The 21,603-nt window shown below is 39.9% G+C and overlaps 3 protein-coding genes across 7 annotated transcripts in view; 1 reads left to right on the top strand and 2 right to left on the bottom strand.

Annotated features, from left to right (window-relative positions):
* Window positions 1-8,988, top strand: part of LOC117498923 (sodium-driven chloride bicarbonate exchanger-like) — a 31,812-nt gene extending 22,824 nt beyond the window's left edge. For 4 of the 5 annotated variants that reach the window (XM_034151112.1, XM_034151111.1, XM_034151115.1 and 1 more), the window contains 12 exons: window positions 993-1,098; window positions 1,837-1,998; window positions 3,073-3,186; window positions 3,361-3,522; window positions 3,617-3,868; window positions 4,058-4,126; window positions 4,215-4,388; window positions 4,870-4,992; window positions 5,569-5,633; window positions 5,883-5,996; window positions 6,308-6,345; window positions 7,109-8,988. In XM_034151112.1, coding sequence (XP_034007003.1) covers window positions 993-1,098; window positions 1,837-1,998; window positions 3,073-3,186; window positions 3,361-3,522; window positions 3,617-3,868; window positions 4,058-4,126; window positions 4,215-4,388; window positions 4,870-4,992; window positions 5,569-5,633; window positions 5,883-5,996; window positions 6,308-6,320 — 1,354 coding nt within the window. In that variant the 3' untranslated portion in view covers window positions 6,321-6,345; window positions 7,109-8,988. The remainder of the gene's footprint in view (window positions 1-992; window positions 1,099-1,836; window positions 1,999-3,072; window positions 3,187-3,360; window positions 3,523-3,616; window positions 3,869-4,057; window positions 4,127-4,214; window positions 4,389-4,869; window positions 4,993-5,568; window positions 5,634-5,882; window positions 5,997-6,307; window positions 6,346-7,108) is intronic. The other variant, XM_034151116.1, reaches the window with a different exon arrangement.
* A 656-nt stretch (window positions 8,989-9,644) lies between these two features.
* Window positions 9,645-12,366, bottom strand: LOC117498951 (glucagon-1-like). Its single transcript, XM_034151157.1, has 6 exons — window positions 12,128-12,366; window positions 11,927-12,027; window positions 11,223-11,369; window positions 10,559-10,675; window positions 9,931-10,074; window positions 9,645-9,853 (listed from the first exon to the last, which is right to left on the bottom strand). Exons 2-6 carry the CDS (start codon window positions 12,016-12,018, stop codon window positions 9,829-9,831), a joined length of 525 nt encoding a protein of 174 aa, XP_034007048.1. The 5' UTR covers window positions 12,019-12,027; window positions 12,128-12,366; the 3' UTR covers window positions 9,645-9,828.
* A 912-nt stretch (window positions 12,367-13,278) lies between these two features.
* LOC117498929 (dipeptidyl peptidase 4-like) lies at window positions 13,279-21,603 on the bottom strand. The gene is made up of 26 exons (XM_034151123.1): window positions 21,380-21,603; window positions 21,194-21,281; window positions 20,730-20,822; window positions 19,829-19,920; window positions 19,674-19,748; window positions 19,528-19,580; window positions 19,299-19,371; window positions 18,979-19,099; window positions 17,916-18,070; window positions 17,733-17,830; window positions 17,493-17,622; window positions 17,101-17,139; window positions 16,408-16,506; window positions 16,210-16,280; window positions 15,871-15,924; window positions 15,663-15,775; window positions 15,512-15,559; window positions 15,325-15,423; window positions 15,168-15,237; window positions 14,893-15,087; window positions 14,628-14,682; window positions 14,328-14,427; window positions 14,186-14,244; window positions 14,031-14,103; window positions 13,772-13,845; window positions 13,279-13,691 (listed from the first exon to the last, which is right to left on the bottom strand). Exons 1-26 carry the CDS (start codon window positions 21,380-21,382, stop codon window positions 13,599-13,601), a joined length of 2,223 nt encoding a protein of 740 aa, XP_034007014.1. The 5' UTR covers window positions 21,383-21,603; the 3' UTR covers window positions 13,279-13,598.

Genomic DNA, 21,603 nt, shown 5'->3' with positions numbered 1-21,603 from the left:
ATCACGACAGATGGTGTAGTTGTGTTGTAGACACACTGTCCACTTTCTCTGTAATGGGTTTTGCTTCATGGTGAATAAATCCCATGTTGAGAGTGTGTCAGGAGCATCATGCATTATCCCAACACATAAACTGGCTAGTGGTGATGTCAGGCCAAGAGCTCCTTCTGTGCTTCTCTATTCTGGTGAAGTGGACAGCAGGGGATGCTGACCTTTTACTTTTGTAAAATGCCAGCAAAATAACATGTCAGAAGTGTTGTGAAGAGTGCATCTAATTATTTGTTTCCATTAGGCCTTTTGATTTATCCGTCCATTATTTTCTAGATTATTTTGGTATTATAGCTTTAAATGATTTAGAACAATTATAAATGTCAGTGATACGGATTACAGATAACTAACACAGCAGAGGAAAACATATGTCAGTATGTATGAATGTTCTCTAATTGTATCTATAGCTCATTAGGGTTTTTTTAGTGCCTTGGACTTGATCACATAATCCCTGTTACTGCAGGTCTGTGGATTGCTTTCTTAAAATGACGCTGAAATGTTGGTGGTGATCAGAGCCAGGCCATTTCCCACCTAAAGACTTTGATCTTGAAAGTGACCAGAAAGTGACCAGAAATATCAGCCCAGTAATGCCCAAACCACTTTAGGGGGTTATTTGGAATCCTAAATGATCCTCCAGAGAACAATGACAGGGTTGTTTCTCAGCTGAGGAATGTCCTGCTTGGTCACTGTTCTTGGAAGAATACGTTCACAGGATCATAATTAAAAAGAAAAGAGGGGAAAGGGCGTATCAAAGTCATACCGGTATCACCCTTGGAATCCAGAATGATTCTTATATCAGATGCGTGTCCCAAACTGTCCCATGGTCCTCAATGATGCCCCCTTTCTCTTAAAGAACCTAGTTTGAATTTGCTTGTTTCTTTTGTTTGTTGATTTTATTTGATTTCAGATTATAATATTCACCTTGTCCTCTCAAATATCCTCCATAGGTGTGCGTGTGTGGAGCCCATAAACCCCAGCAATGACACTCTGCAGTTCTGGGAAGAGAAAAACATCACAGTCTCGCAGGTCAACTGGACCATGCTGGAGGTCAAGGTAAGGAACCCTTGACATTTGGAGAAAATCATATCAAAATAACTGCACATATATATAATGCATTCATTACTTAATGGGCCCACGAGACACAGGACCAGGCCCCCCTGTCTTTTAGATACTAAATTTCACTCTGAGACACATGATCTGTCTCTGTCTGCTGTTAACAAAGAGCAGTCAAAGTGTGATCTCGAGTGGAGGGAAGAAAAAAACACCAACACAGACAGAAATATCACATCTGATAACAGTTCCTTTCCCAGCCTTTGATTAACACACTAACATAAAAACCCTAGAAAGTTGGGGGTGTTTTTGCCAGTCTTTGGCACAGTGTCGCATCTCCCACACTTAGCTTCATCAGGAAACGTCAGAAGTCTAGGCGGGGATTAAAAACATGTGGGAAGGATTTCACAGGATTTAGACGTGCAGAATGGGCATGGAGATAAACTGTGAACGTAGATTTGTGCCGGTGGCGTAATGCTGCGTCACTCCTACACACGCTTGTAGATGTGGAGCAAATGGTTTTAAAGGCTGTTGGGATTGAATGCAAATGCAAATGGGTGAATCATGTACTATACGGACATTTAAAGCAGAGTAATAAATAAACTATTACTGGATGTTGTTCACTAATTCACCACTGACACCATCATCGCCATTATCTCCCCTGTCATTTTAATTGGCCTCATTAACGCTGATTATTATCCCCACCATCATCATCATCACCGTCTCCTCTGTGGCCAGTAGGAGTGCGAGATGTTTCACGGGGAGTTTGAAGGTACTGCCTGCGGACCCCATGGCCCCTACGTCCCGGACGTCCTCTTCTGGTGCGTGGTCCTGTTCTTCTCCACCGTCCTCATGGCCGCATTCCTCAAGGAGTTCAAGACGAGCCGTTACTTCCCCACCAAGGTACGCAGCACACTACATTTCTCTGAATAATTCATAAATACACAGACACATTACATCTTTAAGAGGACGGTTTATCCTCAAGTGTATGACCTGCTTTTACATTTGTTACAAATCAAATCAAGTTTTATTTATATAGCATATTTAAAAGCGATTTTTGGTCGAGCCAAAGTGCTGTACATGTAATAAAAACACTTTACTACAATCACAATAAAAGACAATAATATACAACAGAAAAAAAACAAAAACACAGGGAATAGTCAGGTGTCATACTCCGCTCTGACTAGAAGGCCAGAGAGAAAAAGTGTGTCTTGAGTGAGGATTTAAAAACCCCTAGTGTCTGGGCCGACCTCACACGGAGGGGCAGACTATTGTTACACTCCTCCATTAACTTTTCCTTGGTATTACTCTGAAATTGGGTTTCTTGCCTCTGTCTGTGTCATTTTAGATAATGCTGCCATCTATTGGTTGTATTATTCCACAGCAAAAATCCTGCAGTCTGTGTGGCATTTCTATGTGTGCAACATCTATGATTCATCATTGAGATGACACTCATGAGCCAATGTGTGGCGTGATCTCTGCAAACCAATCCACAGTATGCAGGCGCCACCTTGTGGTGATGAATATATACTGTCGTCTGCAACACCACTGCTTAATGCTTTTATGGCTCCCAGTGCATTTCATTGAACAGAGCAATGTTCAATACTTTATAAACAATATTCTTAGTCAGGCATTGAAGCAGACCAAGAAGTACAGTATATAGACACAACACTTGTTTGAACATTAAAGCATGTAAACACGTCACATAAGAGGCACAATATACAAATATCAACCTGAAAATGAGCATGATAGGGCCTCTTTAAATGACCAAAACAAGTTGAAACTAGCATTGGGCTAAACTTTGTATTCATTCTGACAATAGAGAAATAAAAATGAACAAAACAAATCATTGGGTTTATCAGAACAGAAGTGCCTTTGTCTGGCTATTGGCTTCTTGTTTTGCTCCTGAGTATTCTCTACAATATGTGTGTGTAGCACGGGCTTTGTGTGAAGACTGTGCCTCTGTGTTCCCTGCAGGTGCGCGCCATCATCAGTGACTTTGCTGTGTTCATCACCATCCTGACTATGGTTCTTGTAGATTACGCCCTGGGTATCCCCTCACCTAAATTACAGGTCCCCAGCAAGTTCAAAGTAAGTCCACATGAAAGCTTGTGTATGCATTGATATCTCCTACTTTACATCTGGAATATAAAAGGCACAAAAACAATGTAACTTGTTTTGTAGGAAATCCAAAATGTATCTCAGGAGGCTTGTAAAACAACAAATAGTCTCTACATTTAATCACATACCTTTCCCTCTCTCCAGCCCACCAGGGATGATCGTGGCTGGCTGATAAACCCTGTGGGGCCCAACCCCTGGTGGACCACCATCATCACCTTCCTCCCTGCTCTCCTCTGCACCATCCTCATTTTCATGGACCAGCAGATCACAGCCGTCATCATCAACAGGAAGGAGCACAAACTAAAGGTATTTCAAAACTATAACAGACTTTAGAGAGCTTCATTGTTTATTATGAACTCTGCTAAATCTGAACCCAACTGTCCTTGTCCCGTCCGTGCAGAAAGGCTGTGGCTACCACCTGGACCTGTTTGTGGTGGGGGTGATGCTGGGGGTGTGCTCGGTGATGGGCCTGCCGTGGTTCGTGGCAGCCACCGTGCTCTCCATCTCCCACGTGAACAGCCTGAAGCTGGAGTCGGAGTGCTCGGCCCCCGGAGAGCAGCCCAAGTTCCTGGGCATCCGAGAGCAGCGCTTCACCGGCCTCATGATCTTCACCCTGATGGGCTGCTCCGTCTTCATGACCTCTGTGCTAAAGGTCAGGGGATAAACACACAAATATACTACATAGTGACAAATACAGTACCAACACAAAACAGCACCAATATTGTCTATCTATTTTCTATCAAGATGAAAATGTCATAAACACCATCTTAACAAGTGTATAAGAGAAATAATTATCTTCAAATAGTTTTAGCCCTGATCCTGAATACCCTTCTGTCTCTAGTTCATCCCCATGCCTGTGCTGTACGGAGTCTTCCTCTACATGGGGGCTTCCTCCCTCAGAGGCATTCAGGTGAGCTGGGAATACTGCATGCTGGTATTTTGTCAGAAGAAGTCATTGGGAAAAGAAGCAGGGTGATTTCTTGTTTGTATCTGTGCAGTTCTTTGACCGTCTGAGGCTGTTCGGCATGCCGGCCAAACATCAGCCGGATTTCATCTACCTTCGGCACGTCCCTCTGAGGAAGGTGCACCTCTTCACCATCGTCCAGCTCACCTGCTTGGTCCTGCTCTGGGTCATCAAGACCTCCAAGGCGGCCATCGTCTTCCCCATGATGGTAACAGCAGTGTGTTTGTGTATGCATGCAAGTTCCAATAAATGAATATCAAAACACTCAATAACAAGCAACAGTAAAGTATAATTACTGCAAAATTGTACTTAATCAGAATCAGAATCAGAATACCTTTATTAGTCCCACAGAAGGGAAATGTACATAGTTACAGCAGGAAAAAGAGCCACAGACAGCTTAATGTTACATATGTTAAATATGTGACATGCATTTAAAAAAAAGTACTAAGTTATGATATAATACAAAAAGATATATAATAAAAAATAAAAAGTTACATCATTTAAAAAAATACACATCCTGTAACAGTTCTTAGGATTTAGCAGCCAGGTATATATTACACAGTTATTAACGGCATCTATATATATTGCACATCTAGCACATATTGCACATAGGTGGTCATTGTTACTTTCCACTGTATGCATGTATAGTATACTTCTGTCTGATTGACACGTGTGTTTCTGTGGATCAGGTCTTGGCTCTGGTGTTTATCCGGAAGCTGCTGGATCTCATGTTCACCAAGAGAGAGCTGAGCTGGCTGGATGATCTGATGCCCGAGTGGAAGAAGAAGAAACTAGAGGACGCAGACGAAGAGGTGCAGTGATAGACTACAACAGGGCCAGAGTGCCTTTATTCCAGAGAGGGTGTTACATTGAGAGATAGAGGGGAAGACAATGCCTGAAAACTTTGGCGGGCTCGGGTTTCGAACCCACCTCCTAGCTACTGTAGTGACAACTCCTGTCATTTATTGCATCTCTGCGTGAATGATTAGATAATTTCACCTAAATTAAATCAAATGAAATGATGTTGATGGTTAAATCAGCTTCACATGTAGGCCTACTGAGTTCTGAGCCATTTAGATCTATAAAGGCCTTGGGGCTATGTTGTTTGATTTAATTAAACACAATATTTGCACTCCACTATGCTGTTGTAGTATATACTGTATCCAAAGCTCTTAATATGATTGCTCATATTTCAAGCCATCTTTTTCCCGGCCCCTTGCTTTGGATCATTTCCATCAACCGGCCCCTATTCCAAACTAATTGAATATCCCTGGACTACAGCAGATGATCCAATGCCAATTCTGATGACTTAACCCTTCCACCACTGCAGTGGAAGGAGCTTCTATTCATGCAGGGTTCCCCTTTTCTTCTTGTGTTTCTTTCGTCAGGAGGAGCACAGTATTATTGCAGAGGAAGAAGGCATTGTACAAGTGCCAATGGAGGGACACCTCAAGTAAGTCATTTCATTGCTTTTAACCCACTAATCACATGTCGTGAACATGTTTTAAGACTTGGAGTAGTTTCTTATTTTGTTAAATAAGCATATAAGAGTCATTTCAATATTCTTTTCTATTTCTCTGCAAGAAAGAAAGTACACATATTGTTTTAAAAACCTTAAAACTGGTGAACAGCTTCTGTTCTGCAGCTGTCACTTCAGAAACAAAGGTACTTATTATTTTTCCTTTTGCGTGTGCTTTTTAAGGTGTGACCCTGCCACAGTGAACATCACTGATGAGATGTCTAAAGGATCTTTCGGAAATGTGTGGAAGAATGTCGACCCTAGTGAGACCACGAAGAAGGAGCCAAGCGCTAAAAGGTTAGCCTCCTTATCCATATAACGCTCACATCAACAGATATACACAAGTTTTTCAGATACATCACATAGACTTCCAGAGTATTTTGTTTATTCCAATGGGAACATGATGTCTTTGGGTGTCAAAGCATGAAGTGGCAGGTGTTTATTATTGAAGTGTTATGGAGCATTTACTCTTTGTTTTTCCAGGAAAGTGAGCAGCTAGTATGTTTATGTAAAAAAGGTTTATCTCAGAGCAGCCCTGCCCTCACAGAGTTCCCACAGAGTAGACTAACATAGTGTCTCCTGCCTGCCTCTCTCATTCCAACCCCAAGCTCCCCTTCCTAACCTCTCGGAAGCTGATATCCCAAAGGTAAGCTGTTCCCTCTTCCCGTCGGCATGCAGAGTCCTGTGTGTTTACTGTTGCATGTTGATTGCTCTGTGCTGTAAGTGATTAACAGAGATAAGTCATTAATACATAGATGTTGATTGATTGATAATCACAGCATGAACTGGATGTGCATGTTACTTCAAGGACATTTAGTATGATTGTACATTTGGTTTATCATTCAAGTATTAAAGGAATACTTCAACCACATAATAGACATTTGTTCATCAATTATTTCCCCTAGTGGTAAAGACACATTTTTGCATGCCTCTATGATAAACTAAATAAATGATTGATGAATTGAAGTAAACAGGGGCTACACTTAGCACTATTAGTCTTTTTTCTTAAATTAGATTTGAGTGAAACTACATGTGTTTGGGAAGTAGTGAGAGTACATCTGCATAAATAGGACATACATTATACTGCACAGGTTTTGTGACAGTTTCTTAATGGATGTATATAAATGTGGCCCCCATTTACTTCAATCTACCCAGGGTTTCCATTTAAAGGGATGCTAGAAAAATAAGTATTCTTAACGCTGGGTGATAAATGTATATGAAAATTAGTGAGTTATTTTCTTTGACCTTATTGAGCTTTTTGCATGCTGTGTGATCATGATTGATTGATTAATTGCATCTGTAGTCTGCACTTCAGTCTAAAATGTCAGAAAATCCAGTCTCGTACAATAAAATAACACCAACACATATGAATTTTCCCCATTTAACATTTCTGCTTTTTTCCCGTGCAGTTCTAGCGGCGAAAAGCGACACAAACGCCGGAGGCATGATAAGAGCTTGGACAGGGAGACAAGTTTGTGATGACACCTACTTTCTGGCAGTGCCACTGTGCTGTCAATCAGTAGATCAAAAAACAAAAAAAGCTGTACCGTGCCACACTCAACCACCTTTGTACTGTGCTACACTGTGTTTTTGTCATGTAAGTCTGTGTGCAAGTTGTGTAAAACCAAGAATTTGTTAGAAACAGTATTAGCACGGGAAGGAATCAGGACACAGTTGTGTTCTTTTTCAATGTATATCGATGTTTGGTGATACCAGCGACAGACGGAAGCCAGAATTATACGACACTTACAAAAGCTGCTGTGTCAATGGGCCAATTAAATAACAATTTTAAACAATTTTTAAATCTACTTTATTTGTATTTTGTATGTTTTTATATTTTTCCAACAGTAGTTGTAAGTTGTCCTCAACCTGCCACAGCCGACTGCAGATGTGTGGATTGTGTGTGCAGTATTTAATGCCACTATTGACTTGATGCACCTCGAAAAGTAGACATTTGCCATTACTAATCTATTTCACTGGTATCTAGGAGTTGGTTATATAGCAAAACTAGTAATTTTTTTGAAAGTATTAAATATACATTTTCTATATTCTGTATATCTTAATGTTTTTGTGACAGTAACAGCTCATATCACAGTTTTCTCCCTTTCTATTTTACAAATAAATGTCTCTCGTCCAGTAAAGCATTCCCCCGCACGAGTTAAAGGAACAGTTTTTCTGGTTATAACTCTCATTCGTTTTCTGTTAGATGACAAGATCGATACCCCTCTCATGCCTGTACACTAAATATAAAGCTAGAGCTAGCAGCCTGCTAGCTCAAGACTTAAAACACGTAAACAGCTAGGCTGGCTCTGACCAAATGTAACACAAATAGCCAAAATGTCTCTGATTAATAACTTTAAATGTTGTTTGTATTATCTGTGCAAAAACCAAAATGTAAAAAGGTATTTTTTTTGTTGCTGCTATTTTTTGGCAGGTAGCATGCGACAGCTTAATTTTTAGCAAACAGACACGAGAGTGGTATTGGTCTATCTCTATACAAGAAAAGTGAATAAGCATATTGACCGAGCAAAGCTTTTCCTTTAATGACAGTATTAGTTTACTGGCAAACATTTCCATGCTAGCATCTAAGCATAGTGCTGGAACGTTCAGTACCTGCAGCTACTCGCCTTGGCTTTTCAATCCCTTTTTCATCCATTTTGCAAATACTGAACTAGAGTGACACTATTTTAAGCTCTATGTTCTCCACCTTTGTCATCTTGTCAGTAAGTGTCATCCATGGACATGTGATCTCCTATCCAAATTACCCTCAATATTTTAGCATCTGAAGCTAATTGTTTTAAAAAAAAAACACCTGCATGCTGTTGAATCAGACATGAATGTCTTGCTGCAGACCGTGGTTACTTCTAGAGATGCAATAATACCTTTTTTCTGGGAAGGGCAACATGTAATAAATGGTAAAGAGTCGTAACAATGTATAAAACATAGTATATTTTAATCATGTAAAATGTTACTAATATATTACTAACATGAAGTCAGTGTTGAAGGCAGGTTTTGTTGTAGATGTTCTTTTCCCATTGTCTAATTGATGGTTCTTCGTTGTTTAGAGAAACTAATAAGGGGTCAGAATTATATCAATATCAAATATTTTGACCACTTCTCTGTGGAATTCTGCCTTAAATTTGGTAGTGATAGATGTACACTTTCTGTTTAAATAATTTAAGACACCTGTAAAGAAACCTATCAGTTCAGATTTGTTGTTAAATTGTGCTTTGTTTATTGAGAATGGGAGCGAGAGTGATTGAGAGCATAAATAAAGATCTAAAACTCTGTTTGAATGATGTGGTTCTTTATTGATCCCTATATATTTGCTATTGTCAACAGGTAGGTCAAAGATCAATGTACTTCTTTGTATAAGTAATTGTTCAGTTATTCTATACAAGGACTTTGACCGCAGGAGCTTCATGTCTTTTACAGCGCTACAGGACAGAGTGTCTCTGAGCCAAGATGCTGCCGTTGATGCCCAGAAAGAGCTTTTCCAGTTTAAAATGAGGGTAGAAATTGTGGAAATAATCCGTGAGACTGTTGGATTTCCTGCATGTCTGAATTCTGTAATAGATTTCCCTGATGATCCTTTGAGATGTAACAAACACTGGATTGCATGAAGTGACTGCGAAGAGAAGATAAGGCGTGAGTACATTTACTCTTTTTACTTTGAACTCATAAGCCTGTGGGGAGATCATGCTATGTTGTCTGTGTCCAAAGCTAATTACACATACTAAACCCATCAGCTAATCATTTACAATAACTTCCACAGACACACAATGAAAAACTTTATTTTGCAGAGCGGATACAATCATATGCAATGAAAACCATCTACACTACATGTGCTTCCTATCTACCTGAGATTTCACTTTTTGTGTTCTTGTTTTCACCTTAAAAATATAGAAAATAATTTAAATTTGTACAAAAAATATGCACCTCAATTTCATTTCTTCTCTCTGAAGCACCATTTGGCTGTGGAAGATTTTTTTGTCTCTGCATCACATACAGTAAGTAAAAAAAGACGTACACATTGAAATGGCATAACAACATGCAAAGCAGTATGGCTTTTTATTCCTTCGGTATATGGCTTAGAATGCAGCATCAAAGGGAGTCCTTGAAGAGAGTCTCATTGGTCCTCTTGTCTTTTCTTACTGCAAAAGAAAGAAAATCACAATCATGCCGAGCCTAGTATTCTGTAAATGATCAGAGCCATGTGACTGAGTTTTACCTCTCCCCTGAAGGTTTGGAGGTCATGACCCAGAGTAAATATTCCTTTGCAGCCAAGGAGTCCAGCACCTTGTTCACGTCACTGGTGAAGCTTCCATCTACATGCCTCCTGCTGAGCGCCTCCCCCCGCCTGTCCATTTCAGATCTGAGTATGTACACATGCACACAATGTAAACACTGCCCATTAAGGGTCAGTAGCCCACAATGTGGCCAAGCTGCCATTTTAACTCTGATATTAGGCCTGCAGTGCAGTATTCATCAGAAAATCGTCATTTTTATTGTGGTTATCTTCTGATTGGTGATTACCGGGTGTTTCTTTGATCATTCCATGATTTGTTCATAGGCCGCTTGCACGTTTTTGTCAAAAATAATCATTCCACTCAATCGTCACACAATAGTAAGATATCAATCAACGCAGTGCAAAAAGTTCAGGTGATTTATTTCAACACAACCACAAGGGACATCAAGAAAAAGCAAAGAAAGGAAAAAAGATGGAGAAGCAGGTGATTATATCTCTCTGACTGTCTCTCTCGTCATGGTGGAATCAGACACAGGCAGGCCGATAGGGGTTTGGGTACTGAAGAAGGAGGAGAGGGAGGGAGGAGAGAGGGAGGGGGCGGGCAGCCTACGCTCTTCTGACTTGTCCAGCCTTGAGCCTGGCAACAAAGTCTTTGATTAGCTGGTCCTTGAGGTACGAGCTCACGTCGCTGGTGAAGGTCCCATCAGCGTGGCGCTTTTCTTCAGCACTGAAAACACAGTGAGGGAAAATGTTCAGATTGTTTTAGAGTTTAATGTATCATAAGTCCGAAATATACACTATATTCAGTAACACATCTCTGTTAACCAGTGGTAGAAATTAAACCAAGGAAAAGTACGCTTAATATTTTATGCTACTTTTATGTATACTCTTCTATCCTTCAGAGCGATATATTCTACTTTTTACCCCACTACATTTATCTGCTTTTACATTTTTTTCTATGGGCTTTTCTTTTGACTTCTATACCATATGTTAAAAAAGCAAAGAGAAAGAACAACCCAAAAACAACCTTCACATATATCTTTTAACCCTTTAAAGGGGCACAAACCCTAGATTGAGTATATATAGCTGATAATACTTCTGTGGGTTTTTGAATGCAGGATTTTTATGTTGTTGTAAAAACTCCACCACTGCCCCTTTAAAAGTGATTGTAGCATCTTGCACATTGAATATAACCATTGATTATATGTTAAATACTATAGGGCTAGAAAAGTCAAAGCACTTCACAATTGATATTCTTAAGATCCCATACTGACCCGCTCCTCTTGTTGTTCATCAGCCACTGGACAAAGTCCTGAGCCTTCCGGTCCTCCAGGTATTTGCTGTAGTCGTTTGAGAAGGTTCCCTCCGAATGTCTCTTCATGTTGGACAGCTCATCCACTGATGTGTTGTCTGCCTCAAAGCTACAAGAGGAAACCACTGTGAGTTTACACAGATGAACCCTTCACATTACCAAAATCCATTGGTTAGGTTGAATTTTCCGAAACACTTCAAATAATGCAAACAAATCAGATGTAGTATATTTATTATTAATCTTCAAACATATGCCCAGATGTAAAGCAGTGTACATTTAACACTTTAAATTAAATCTCTCATTTTCGCTATTATTTGTTATATCTTAATAGACTTCTAACATTTTCTGTATTTATAAATAGGGTAATCCACATTTTCAGCATTATAATTCCCGAACAGAAAGGGAATGTAGAGCAAATCATCCCCTGTTTCACTTCTCCAAATGACTTTAAGCCTTTTACCCAATTTGATGGGATATTTTTGAAACATTTCTCAGTTTTAGTATTGTCTCATGTCACCTAAATAGTGCTGACTATAATTTAACTTAAAATGACCCACATATACCACAATTTAAAACATATTTTTCGTGAAGGATAAAGTTCTCTTTCTGCATTCCTAAATGTACAAAACCAATGGTCCATAGATAAAAGACAAGTATTTTCTGTACCTTGAGCTGTCACCCGCCTCCTGCAGAGGAACCTGCCAGCTGCTCTGAACAAACCCCACAACCAGAAGGATACCAGCTAGGAAGCTTCTCATGGTTCTAACCTACAGCGCAGCACACGCACACATACAAGAACAAAGTTTGCATATTGGATCAAAAAGCTAAAGCTAATGTGGTTTCCTAATTGCAATCAACACAACTCACCTTTTCTTCTTCTTTCCTTCACAAGAACGGTGCCGTTAGTTCCTCTGCTTGTCTGACTCTAACCCTACTCTCTTACATTCTGTTCTTATATACTGTAATAGAAGGAGGATGATTTGTCTGCTCAGGTGGGATAGTTTAACCACTCTGGCAGGTCAACCTGTTACTCTCAACCCATTAGACACATCGGCCGAATCAACAAGCCGAGCATTTGTCCCGAAAGGAAAGGTGCTATCCATGCGTGATGCCAGCTGGTACTTAGGTGTTAAGATCAAACAACAGCAGCTCATCCTGTTAAACAGAACGTAGGGAATATGCTTTAATGTGCTACTGTGTCATCATGATGGGAAGTGATATGTGTGCTGTCATATCTGGAAGATGAGTCACTATTAGTGGTTTCTGTCTGATCAGATTTAAAAGATGGGCGATATTGACCGTTTATACGCATCAGTGGCAGTTATCCATTTTTACAAGGGCCATTGTTCAATAGAGATTGATGGTTTATGACAATAAATGGTCATCTATTGCTATATGGCTCTTAGATAGTGTCACGTTTGTTAAAGGGGCCCTATTATGCTTTTTGGTGTTCTCCCTTCCTGTAGTGTGTTGTATAGGTTTTTGTAAATGGTCTGCAAAGGTTAAAATCCCTGTGTTCCCTCCAGAGGGAGTTTCTCTCCTACACACTCCCCCCCCCCCTTCTTTAAACGCCCCCATTGTACTCCTTTACTTGCATCCGCGACATAGTGACATCACTACGTAACACTCGTGCTTCTATTGACTAGCGCTCCAACATACTGTATGTGATAGACTAAGGGGTGGGACTTATCACAACAGAGCCAGCCAGCTAACCAATCAGAGTTGAGTCAAGTAGGATTTCATCCATGATGACGCAAATCAATATCGGACAACACAATTTAGCTGTAGGTAAATAAATATACATTTGTTCATATCACTTACATCGCTAACATACTTATAATGATGTAAGGTATAATGCTAATTGCTGCTAATTTGCTGCTTAAGCAATGATATAATGGGCATATAGCTCAAAGCATAACTAAGCCTACTGAACCACTTGCATAGCTGTTGACTGTACTAATATAAAAAAGATGATCATTGTTATGCAGTTATCCCGTAACAGAATAAAGAACATGATATCTCAAACAAAACATTTTTTTATTCAAAATTAATTTACATCAAACAGACAACCATCGCATTAATAAAGAAACTCTCACTCAAGTAAAACAAGTACACTTCAGGACCAATTTACATTTAATTTACAAAACAAACTTTGAAAAATAAATCACATTTTTCATTTAGTTACAAGTAATAATGTTTTTTTCTAACTGATTTCAGCACAACACCGACACAGAATGACAATATGACTTTAACCCATTTTGTACTTTCCTGGCATTAATAACGAAATGTGCCTTTCAAATTAAATGAAGTATCCCTTTTTATTCACATTAGGCGGGCTTCAAGCAAAGCACCTCTTTAGGAAGTGGCTCATGTGGGTGTAGACGTGTTTATTGGCTGCGCCGCTAAGCCCATGATCCTTGTCTGTGTACCACTGAAAGACAAGGGAAAAAATGTTATTATTTTAGGTGACAGTCTCCTGTTCCTTCAATATTAATTTTCCAAATGACTCACCATCGCCTCAAAGTCAACCTGCGCCTCCACCAGAGCTTCAGAGATCTCAGCTGCCTGCTGGAAATGAACGTTATCTAGAAAACACAACAGAAAATGTATTAACACAATGCAAATTGCCCATTTGGATCCAGAAAGGTCAGGGGGTCACCACGGATTTTTTCTTCCTTAACTTCATGGCTGAAAGAGTTGGATCTGATGGAGGTGTGAGACCAAAGGTCAATATGTCAAAAATAAATGCTTGTGGCCATTCATAACTCACCATCAGCTGTTCCATGAACCAGTAGATACTGCACTGCACGGAAATTCTTGGCCCTTTCAGTTACTGTCGAGTTCTGCACACAATCATATTTGTATTTTATGGTGACAGACAATAGCATAATTATTAATGATAAAATATAAGACTGTCAAACGTACAGTGTAGGCCAAAGAGTTCTGTGAAGGCTCCATCATGTAACGCTCGGTGTAGATGGAATCTGGAAGAAACATATATTTAATAGTGTGTCAGGATTGGGATGGTTGTTAACATGAAGAAATTACTTTAAAAGACCAAAAATACCATAATATTCCCATTTGGACACTGGAGCGACCGCCATTCCACATTTGAAAACTCCACTTCCAGATCCCAATACCATTGACGTCACATATCCACCATAAGACTGAGAGACACAAACAGCTCATTACTGTAGCCTTAAGTAAAGAAGACGTACTGACAGTAGGGTGAAACATTAACTCCATTTCTGACACATTTATTGCCCTATGAAGCATGAAAACACATTTATGCTTAAGTAACAAAACTTGTTTGATTTTGAAATACTTTTTATTTGAATGCACTTTTAAGTGTTTTCTTAAAACTTACCCAGCCCCAAATAGCAACTCTGTCTTTGTCAATGTAGCCCTTTTCGATAAATTTCCTATAATAAAACCAAAAGAATGTTGTAAATGTAGGAACTTTTTATCAGCATCTTCACTTGGTGCCGATCAAGATATTTCCTGTGTGTGTGTGTCACTTCTCCAGAACACAAACAAGTCAGTTCCAGTTTTGTCAAGCTTTCCTGGGAAACGGGTGAAGCTGTTTGTTTGAGCGGGAAATGCATTGACTCGTCCAAACTGGCTTTCCTCACCTGGCTGCTGTTATCTGATCTTCCACCTCATAGGTTCCCAGACCTTTGTAGATTGCGTGCATTATCTCGTCGCCTTGGTAACCGCTTCCTCTTCCGTCAAAGCTTGCAACGATGATTTTCTCTGTGCTCGCCAAGTAGGTGTCCCAGCCCACCCCGTAGGAAAAGTCTACTTCCTGACTGCAGGGACCACCATACCTGAGTGGGAAAAATTAGTTTGTAATCTCTTCTACAATTGAATATTATTATAGTTTGTTAATATTTATAAATTATCTTACACATATATCAGTAAAGGGTACTTCTTGGATTTGTCAAAGCCTGGAGGCAACAACATCTCGTACCAGAGTTCTGTAAAGAATATGTAAATCCATAGTAAATAGTCATCTGTGTATTTTATAGCAAACACTGGATATCGTCGTTGTAGGATTCTCTTACTGTGTCCTGCAACGTTGAGGAAGCCTCGACTCATGGTGGGCATTTGGATGTCAGATATCAGGCTGCTAAATTCTTTATTGTCCTCCAAAACTTTTAACTCTACACATGCAAAAACATAGAAAGTTAATTAAATAACATTTATCCTCGTTGATATTATTTCAGATTGCATTCAAATGTTGTGGATTACCTTTATTATTCCTGTTATCCATGAGAGCATGGAAAGGAATGCCAGGACCTTTGAGTAAAATGACAGTTATATTATTAGCGAAACATATAGCTAATAAGTTACAATATAATAATTAAATTACATATATGCAGAGAAACAAAGTATAACTGACCACTGCAGCGCATACGGTAGAAGGAGGCATTATGGCTGAAGTAGGCGGAATTATACTGACAGTTATCTCCACCTATCGCACATGTTAGACAAGTGTGCGTTTCTTTGGTCCACCTGACACAAACACAGTGTGAAGAACTGCTTTATAATAAAGATTGTATCATTAAAAACAAGGAAAATAGTAAAACATTTCAATTAAATCCCCTTACTTGTAAACATTCCTTCCTCCTGGCTGCCCGGCCTCTTGGTTACTTGAGTAATATCTGTGGAATAATTGGAATGCATGAGTGGGGAGGAAATCCTAAACTGTGGCAAAGGAGAAATCCAGCTAATTGGACATGACAATTATCTCTTAAACTCACTCATGACTTCCCAACATTCCCACACAGTTTGGGAAAGTGCATAAAACAATGCATTACAGACATTTGCAATATTTCCATTGGCTGGAATGGTGCAGTTTTATAGGATACTGTACAATCAGAATGGATTATGCTTCTACACAAGAGAGAACGTGTATGCAGCTGTGTGCAGATGATGCAACGACTTACACACTGTCTTCAGTTACTTTCAGGATGTCAACAGCTTCCCATTCTCCAGAGGTTATAGGTGTAGCTGTGCCCTGCACCATGAGTCACAACACAATGTGTTACTTCATATTTAGACAATTTGTGCAAGTCACAAAAAAAAAGAGCTGATTTTGCTGGACTGAAACTGGCCAACTGACTTCAAAATGTAATTTTACTTACTCCGACCACATGATGGATGTGCTTGTACTTTTTGGTGTCGCTCATCAACAGGTAGTAGCTTTTTTTGTCTGCAGCAAAAACTGGTTCTGGTGGAGAGAACTAAGAAAAAACATTATTTTACTATATATATATTCTCTGACCTCTATAACTGTCAGCTCCAAGTCCATATCATCCAACTATAGCTGCACTGTAGTTGTATCTTACCCTAGTCAAATAAAAGGCAATGGTGCATTGGATGGGTATCATTTTCAACTGTGTATTAGTCCACATTAGGTGATCTCAGCAGGATGGTTGAGTGTGATTGAGCAAGAAGTAACTACAGTGTGTGTGCAATCATGCAAGAACATGTCACCCAGTGCATATGGAGTTCTATTAAACAGAGGAATAACATATAATGCTTGACAGTCACACTACTTATTATAACATACGGTCGGGGTTGGGGAAAATAGGAACCACATGCAGAACACAGACAGGGAAGCAGGAATCCAGGTAATAACCAAAAACGAGCTTTATTCCAAAAAGCTGATTAGAAACAAAGAAAAAGTACCAAACACTAACCGGGTGAAACAAGAACAAACTCACGGACAGGAACATGCAGGTTAAATGGCAACATAAACCCAAAACCATGACACATACATTTACTGTTGTTTTTGGTCTTTAAGCAGAATATGCTTTAAGGTGTGCTGGACTTACCCGTCCGATCCAACCTTTTTCACTTTTCACCTCCAGTTTCTGTCAAAAGAAATGCAATTTTATAGCTGCAATTAGATTGCAATACACCTTATCAGTTTAGGCAAAAACTGTTATTGCAACACAGAGGTGAATTTAGAAGTGCTTTATCTAACGAAGGACATTGACCTTTCATTTCTCAACAACCAATGACTTTCGTTGGGTACAACTATGATCAGTAACAATGTCGTGAACATCAAGTGTTTGTGACATAGGCTAAGAAAGAGAAATGTCATCAGAGTGTCAAGAATATTGTACCAATATTTGCGGTCCCCAGAGGATGAATCCTAACACCAGTGCAAAAATGTTATGCCATATATTTGTATGACATAAGCAGTAACATTCATTTGTTTTACCTCAACAGGATCCCACTGGAGTCCATTCAAATTGTAGATCTGGAGGATGAGGTGGTTTTGGACTCTCTTCAGCCATTGGACAGCAATACGTTCATCTGTCACCCAGGTAACAGTGGCCAAGTAGTGCTCACTGAGGGCAAAAGAGGAAATGTACGACACTGGTAAGTTCCTCTGATTTCCTTCCCTGATAGCAGGCAATACAAATGTATACAGGGTTAATCAGAGTAATAGTTATATTACCTAGAGCTGAAAAGGGCTGGAACAACAACCTCAGTAATTGTTGTCGTATTGTCAGTGTCCACAACAAACAGCTTCACAATAGGGTTGGGAGTACCTGGCTGCACAAGAATGTAAGATACACACATTGACGGACAATGATCCCAATATTGTTAGAGTAAAACACGCCCTGGATAATCGTCCCACCTTTGGATATGGAATGGAAACAGTTGTGGGGTACTGGTCCTGCCCATACCAGGTGTACTCTATGTTGTGGACCTCTGTGTCGTTGAACTCAGCATAAGCCACGTACTTCCCTCCAGGGGACCACCAGAGGCCTCGGTTGGAGGAGAACATCTCCTCTAGACCGGGGAAAGAGAACATGACTTATGGTTCAGGAGTGTGGGGGTCGGATTTGGGGTTCAATTACAAACTACAACACTTGGAAAATTGCATGCATCTATAATGCTATAACCTCTTCTTAAAATCCATCTGCACAGGGATTAAATGGGCTCCATTTATATAGGGCCATTTCTCTTAGCAACATGTTTTAAATGCTAGTTATAAATGGTTTTATGGTCTTTAAAATGCTTAAGTATGTTCTCCAGTGACACGGAAGCTAGTCAAATGAACTGGCACATACTGCATTCTGTGTGTGTGTGTGTGTGTGTGTGTGTGTGTGTGTGTGTGTGTGTGTGTGTGGTGTGTGTGTGTGTGTGTGTGTGTGTGTGTGTGTGTGTGTGTGTGTGTGTGTGTGTGTGTGTGTGTGTGTGTGTGTGTGTGTGTGTGTGTGTGTGTGTGTGTGTGTGTGTGTGGTGTGTGTGTGTGATGTGTGTGTGTGTGTGTGTGTGTGTGGTGTGTGTGTGTGTGTGTGTGTGTGTGTGGGTGTGTGTGTGGTGTGTGTGTGTGGGTGTGTGTGTGTGTGGTGCTGTGCTGTGTCGTGGGTTGTGTGGTGTGTGTGTGTGTGTGTGTACTACTACTACTCAAGAAGAGTAGACCAATGATGTATGCCTTGTTTTGGTAGAAGTTGTACTGTGTCTATAAATGTGCTGAGTTGCCTTCCAGTAAGTTATGGTAGCCTTGAAGGTCAAAAAGGTCAAACAAAATGACATTTGACAATGTTTTCTGAATGTTGTTGTGTTTTGATCTTCAGGGCCATTCTAGTTACAAGATAAAGACAGTTTATTACCCTTAAAACCTGACGTATCAGATATCATTATCAAGCTAATCTATCAGATACAGATCATGTTATTACATAAGGGCCACTTACCCTCATACACCCAGTCGGGGATCCCATTCAAAATCAAATTCCCCTCGCCATTGAAAGTGACTTGCTTGGCGGGCGACCCAGGGCTGGTCTTTACATACACATTATTTTGCCAAACAAAGGCCTAAAAAGAGAAACAAAGAAATAGAAAAGTTGTGAAAAGGCAGTCTGGTTTGTTTCCTGAGCTCACACACTGAGCACACACTCTTTACTCTGCTCAAGTGTTTGGGAAAGGTTGATCATCTGATACCTGCTTCAAAGCCCACCTGTCACTCAAAGTTATTCACATGCAACGGATTATGAGTTTGAGAGTCCAAGCTCACCAGTTTGTTCCCTTCAGGAGCCCAGGAGAAGTACTGGATTTCATCCGGCAGGTCAGAGGGTGAGATATATTTCCTGAAATTAAGTTTTAAAAAAAAGGTTTGTGGAGTTAGCTTTAATGTTCAGCATGCATGAAAAGGAGCATTTAGTGGATGCTTTAGCTGGAGTGTACTGTACTTTTGAAACTGCATAAATGTATCCATATGCCAAATACATATTAAATGTACTTACTCTAATTCCCTGTCATAAAGGGAATATGAAGCTAAAAATGAATGCCGCCACATCTAATGGGATTGGAAAAAAAACAATGTAGTGTGAGCCCTTTAATTTAATATAAGACTTTAGTTATGCGTCAGATGAATAAAAGCTTATTCTACCTTGGAATGATTACTCATGAATGCAACATATTTGCGGTCAGCCGACAGCTGGTAGTCATCAGCATCTTTTTCATCCTGTGTTGGGAAAAACACATCTTGAGAGAGTTTCACAGACCAGTGCTCGTGACCTCCAGGACAATACTGCACTGACTTACAAACTTGTCTTGGCTCAAAAACACTGAGGACTGTCCTGTGAGGACGTCCTGGAGAAAGACCGAGCCCCCAGATTTACTCAGATACTCGTGATCTGTGGGGGAGGATAAGAGATCAAAGAATGTAAGTTATAATAAGATATTTTATATAAAACACAGGGCAAGACATTTCATAAAGACATCACCTAAGTAGTTGCACTTTATAATAAGGGTTATTGCAAACAGATAACAAACTACTCAATTGATGGAGAGGTATCCAGCGACTCCCGTCCGTGTTCTGCTCAGTAAAATGGTTGTTTTTTGTCAAAGGAGACAGGTGGATTTAAGAGATGATGTATAACAGTTGCAGGTCCTGGTTGTAAAGTGCTGTCTGTCAGCAGAATAGATAGTTAACAAATATGTCAACTGATATTGATTTTTTGGGTGGGTCTTTCTTTTATGTGTCTAGAAAAACTGTTGACCTCTTACACAAAAAAATCATCACTTAACTTCTATGCCGTAACTCCTGTCTCTTTTCCCAAACAGGGGTAGTGCCGACCATCATCTACAATACACTATGTTCAAGTACCTTATAAAACCCCACTTCAAAAAATGCAAACTATCCTGATCAAATTGACTCATTGTGACTTCATCTCCGAGCAAGTAGATCTCCTGATATATCTTGCATTGATTTGTGTATTAAATCAAGTCTTGCATTGGTTAAGCATGTGTGCTTTTTTTACCCTGCATCTGAATACATGCATACATGCACTTGAATATGGGAATTAGTCCAAGTGAATAAGTAACAATTTGTAATATTGTAGCTGACGGATAATAAAGCATCCTTAGTGACACATTTACAGTTTAATTGCAGGTGCACATCACGTTTCACCTGTTCTACTTTTAACAGGCTACTTTCTCCCACCTGAGATCCACTCCAAGCTGGCAGACTTTGGTTTCAGAGTGCTGTTAAAGGCATCCTCCAGAGTGAAGGATCTGCTGTTGCCCTCCTGCTCCTCTGGAACAGTAGAAAGGGTGTTGAAGGTCACAGGTTACAGATATGATATCACACATCACGATCATCACCATAAAAGAAGGTAAGTGCTGTAAAAACTGATAATGACGAGTGGAACATTGCTGACGTCAGTGTGTTTTTTGGGGTAATTATGTGTATTGTCATAGTGTGTACTGAGTGAGTATGATACTATTTAAGGTAACATAATATAAATCAGGCAGATCATTTCCATTTATAGATGGAAAAGTGCTTCCCATTTCCTGTTAGTATTTTGGAGAGATCAAGCGTAATGACGCGTGCGTAATTGACTTACTTTCGGATGTGTTTAACCCCGTTAATACCCAATTATGAATCATTTAATAGTAAATACTCACCATTCAGAAAGATAGCCGTGGGTACTGCTATTAAAATGACAACCACTGCTACACCGAAGACTCCGAGGATCAACTTCCCGATGGAAACCTGCGCATAGTAGAAGCCACACAAGTCACAAACGCGCTCCAAAATGCTGCTTGAAAGTCAATATAACATCGATATGTGAGTATTAACAAACCACCAACCATTGTTTCCGCGCTTAGCTGGAGTCTGGACCAAATCCGTCCAAATTACAACTCCATCGATACGCGTACAGGGAACGCTAAAGTTATGTGATACGGCGCTTTGCTGTTAAATATTATCTCGAGAAGTTTCAAAGGTGGACCAATAAATGTCGAGCGGAGTAAAGTTCGTCAGGTTTGATGGTGTGCCAGTGTTTTGAGGAAGTGTGCGGCTGCTCCAATCACCC

This window comes from Trematomus bernacchii, unplaced genomic scaffold (genome assembly GCF_902827165.1).
Source record: "Trematomus bernacchii unplaced genomic scaffold, fTreBer1.1, whole genome shotgun sequence".
Classification (NCBI taxonomy): Eukaryota; Metazoa; Chordata; class Actinopteri; order Perciformes; family Nototheniidae; genus Trematomus; species Trematomus bernacchii.
This window is presented reverse-complemented; position numbering and strand designations above follow the sequence as displayed.

What these genes read in the sequence shown, in the direction of transcription:
- LOC117498929 (XM_034151123.1), bottom strand. An exon ending in CCAGCCCTTTTCAGCTCTAG is followed by an intron (nt 17,623 to 17,732) that starts GTAATATAACTA and finishes TTTTGCCCTCAG; the next exon opens with TGAGCACTACTTGGCCACTG. An exon ending in TCCAGTGGGATCCTGTTGAG is followed by an intron (nt 17,140 to 17,492) that starts GTAAAACAAATG and finishes TTCTTTTGACAG; the next exon opens with AAACTGGAGGTGAAAAGTGA.
- LOC117498951 (XM_034151157.1), bottom strand. Translation starts at nt 12,018, where the DNA reads ATGAGAAGCTTCCTAGCTGGTATCCTTCTGGTTGTGGGGTTTGTTCAG. An exon ending in ATGAACAACAAGAGGAGCGG is followed by an intron (nt 10,676 to 11,222) that starts GTCAGTATGGGA and finishes CTGTGTTTTCAG; the next exon opens with TGCTGAAGAAAAGCGCCACG. An exon ending in GCTGGACAAGTCAGAAGAGC is followed by an intron (nt 10,075 to 10,558) that starts GTAGGCTGCCCG and finishes GTACATACTCAG; the next exon opens with ATCTGAAATGGACAGGCGGG.